The following is a 4,128-nucleotide window of genomic DNA, read 5'->3' as shown; positions in this document are numbered from 1 at the left end:
TTGTCAGGTATATGAGGAAAGACGAGAATATGTAAAGAGTAGGCCAGACTATTCTGTGTAAGTGTAGGCAAAGAAAAAATAAGCCGTGACCAGAGAGAGGGATCCAATGCATTACTGTCTGCCCAGTCAAAGGATCCAATACCTCTCTAGTGGTAGTATCTCAGCGGACGGCTGGTGCCCTGGCCAACCTACTGCCCTGTGCCAGACATGGCCATGGCCCCACACCCCGGGCCGAACATGGCCATGGCCCCACGGCCTGTGCCGAACATGGCCATTTCCCTACTCCCTATGCCGGACATGTCCATGGCCCCACAGCCTGTGCCGGATATGACCATGGCCTCACGCCCAGTACCAGACATGGCCATGGCCCCACACCCTATTCCAGACATGACCATGGCCCCACGCCCTGTGCCAGACATGGCCATGACCCCACACCCTGTTCTGGATGTAGCCATGGCCCCACATCCTGTGCCAAACATGGTCATGGCCCCACGCCCTCTCCGGGACATGGCAATGACCCCACGTCCTGTTCTGTACATGGCCATGGCCCCAAGCCCTGTTCCGGACGTAGCCATGGCCCCACACCCTGTTCCGGACGTAGCCATGGCCCCACACCCTGTTCCGGACGTAGCCATTGCCCCATGTCCTGTCCTGGACTTAGCCATGACCCCACGCCCTGTTCTGGAAATGGCCATGGCCCTACGGTCTGTGCCGGACATGGCCATGGCAACGACCAGTACCAGACATGGCCATGGCCCCACGCCCTGTCCTGGACATGGCTATGGCCCCACGCCCTGTTCTGGACATGGCCATGACCCCACGCCCTGTTCCGGACATGGCCATGGCGACACGGCTGGTGCGGGACATGGCCATGGCGCCACGGTCTGTGCCGGATATTGGCCAGGGCACCACGACCAGTGCTAGATATGGCCATGGCCCCACGTCCTGTGCTGGACATGGCCATGACCCCACGTACTGTGCCGGGAGAAGCCATTGCCAGATCTCCTGTCCTAGGCCTGGCCACGTCTCCAACCCCTGTGCTGAGCCTGTCAGAGTCCCATCTCATGCACTGGCCAGGCACCATCCTTACACACTGCCCACCCCTCTGCAGGGCCTGGCCACTACGGCTTAGGCCCATATACGTGTAACGTCTGTATGTTGCATAATTAAACTTAAACAAAAACTTATGACAGAATCGATTGAGAGAGATTTGAAAAAACAAATTCTTGTTGAAGAAATCATCAATCAATATCTGTTTTTTTCTGATTGTTATCTTGTTTACAATTTTGAATATAAAAAAAATGCCATTGTTTTTCTATTTACAGTAATTTTTACATACAATTCTTTATGCTTTTACATTTAATAAACATATATACGTTATTTGTATTACTTAAAACCTCTCTGCTTGTAGGACGATTTTCTTTGATGTTAACGGTTTTTGCTTTTTCTTTAAAAATCAGTCAAGTTTATCCATAAACGCCCATGGATAGCCAGTTAAGCCAAGATACATAGAGCACATATACACTATGAATATGCATTTGTAAAATAAAAGGGACATTAGAAGAAATATGTAAACAAGAGGGCAATTAATTAAGCATCAAAAGGTGTTACAGATAGATAAAATTCTGAATATTTGTTCACATACAATTGACTCCAAACGTCTTGATAATCTATCATTGGTGGAAAGGTTTTCCCTCGAAATCTATGAAATCTGAGAACCCAAGAAGAGAAGCCCTTCTTTCCCAACTAGGTTCGAACCCACTACAACGAATGTCAGTACCAAGACCACTAGGGAAGGAAAGTATCTGTATTTGTTGATGTATGTTAGGGTCCTAAGGGAGATCCTGTTAAAATCCTTGAGGATGAGAAAAGGGCCGATTTATAACATTATTATTATTATCATTATTTTTGTTTTTATTATTTTTATTATCATTATTATTATCATTATTATTACTATTATTTTAATGCTATAAGGCCAAGTGCTCGAACAGGGGAAAATAGCTCAGTGACGAAAGGAAATAAGTCGTGTCTAGAAAGTATCTCCACGCCTGTTCACAAGGACGCAAGGCTTCTGAGGTAACTTATCCTGAAGCAGAAATAAAGAACAACTGCAAACAAAGATATGAATAAGCAAGTGAAGACAAAAATGACAAGGCATATCTAGAGAAACGTCTTTACTCGATTCTCTATGTAGAAGCCAAGAGCAGCCTAATAGATAAAAAATATATTGCTTAAAGATTGTAGGAAAGAAAATCCCTGACCAGGATGCTTGCCAGACAGGTTGGCACGTGAGGGTAGGGAGGGTATTGGGGTGACCTTGATGGGGACATGGGTAAAGATGACCTATGTCCTATGAATAAACGCATCAAATTAACTCTAAGCATAACGTTAGTTAATTCGATCCAGTTCCAATTTCTGATAAAGTTCCAATGTTGAACTAATGTTTCTCTGGGAACTTGTGCCGGGCGTGGCCAAGGTATCTCCCCCATGCTGAGCCTAGCCACAGCCCCACCCCCTGTGCCTGGCCTGGGCACAGTTCCACCCAGTGTTCCGGGCCTGGCCATGGGCTCAATCACTATGGCGAGCTGCCCAAGGCCCTACCAACCGTGATGGGCTTGGTCACGGCCCCTCAAGCTGTGTTGCCCATCCAAATTGTGATCATAATCCGGATCACCTTCAAGTTTTATGGATTCTTCCAGAGCATAAATTCCATCCGTTGGTAAAATTCTTGAAAATCTGGCAAAAAGCTTTAACATATTCATGCTAACAGACAAACAAACGGACAAATAAATTAATAAATGCAAGTAAAAATATTAACTCTTTGATGGGGGTAATTAGCGACAGACCTGGGTTTCTAATGTACATCTGGGTGAGGAAAAAGTTCCAATGGAATGACTGAGATAAAAAATGGTTCTTTTGACTGAATATGAAAATGAAACAAAGTAACTGTATATGTTGTAGGGGTAGCATGTGACTTAGTACACCAATGAATGCGAAGGGTAGGATTTTGATAGAGGAAATATTGAAGGGGACAAAAAACTGATATGGGAAGATCATTGAAGGCCTAGCCAAAGGGGAAGGTGCACGAATCACGTGTTTGTTATAAACTAGCTAAGTGAGAAATTTGTTAGAAAAGGAACATACTGTATGTGACACAATTTGACTTAGAAAAACCTCATAACATAATCTTCTGAGAGAGAGAGAGAGAGAGAGAGAGAGAGAGAGAGAGAGAGAGAGAGAGAGAGATTAATTCTCATAAGAACTTGTATTATACAAACCAGATTGCCCCCCTCTCAGAGAGACAGAGAGAAAGGGACAATCTGGTTTGTATTATACAAGTTTTTATGAGAATTAATCTCTCTCTCTCTCTCTCTCTCTCTCTCTCTCTCTCTCTCTCTCTCTCTCTCTTATCGTATTTGGACGCCAAATATCTCAGCCAATCACTCACCCCAAAGTAATTCCATTTAATATACAATATATCAAACCAAATAACACAATTTCTTTAAATCACTTGCTCGATCAATCATAAGTACTGTGCATACTGTATATCTTGTTGTATATAATTTTACCATACACCCTTGTACAGTATATATACAAACAAGTAGCTTAGCAAGTAGTATATATATATATATATATATATATATATATACAATTGTGTGTGTGTGTGTATTTACACACACACACACACACACACACACACATATATATATATATATATATATATATATAAACAGTATATATCTTTCTGAGTGGGCTTACTTTAACCCGGTGAAAAGGTTTGTGTATCGCAATGATCAGTAGAGTTGTACTTATCAAGGACACCCTTACTAGGTTGGTTTGCTGTAAGCAATCACACTAAAGTCATCCACCATCACCAATCTGTAGTGGTCAGCGAATAAGGACATGTGATGCATTTGTTATTGTTGTAAGTTTATATATATGTGTGTATATATATATATATATATATATATATATATATATATATATGTGTGTGTATATATATATATATATATATATATGATATATATATATATATATATATATATATATATATGTATATACATATATATATATATATATATATATATATATATATATATATATATATATATATATATATATATATAT

General features: G+C 41.5%; 1 protein-coding gene across 1 annotated transcript; it reads left to right on the top strand.

The window, feature by feature from the left end:
• Positions 1 to 207: 207 nt before the first annotated feature.
• Positions 208 to 924, top strand: LOC137626871 (keratinocyte proline-rich protein-like). The gene has a single exon (XM_068357856.1). The coding sequence runs from the start codon at positions 208 to 210 to the stop codon at positions 922 to 924; it is 717 nt and encodes a 238-aa protein (XP_068213957.1).
• Positions 925 to 4,128: the final 3,204 nt, after the last annotated feature.

Source organism: Palaemon carinicauda, chromosome 34 (assembly GCF_036898095.1).
Source record: "Palaemon carinicauda isolate YSFRI2023 chromosome 34, ASM3689809v2, whole genome shotgun sequence".
NCBI lineage: Eukaryota > Metazoa > Arthropoda > Malacostraca > Decapoda > Palaemonidae > Palaemon > Palaemon carinicauda.
Note: the sequence above shows the minus strand (reverse complement) of the source record. Positions and strands in the feature narration are given on the sequence as shown.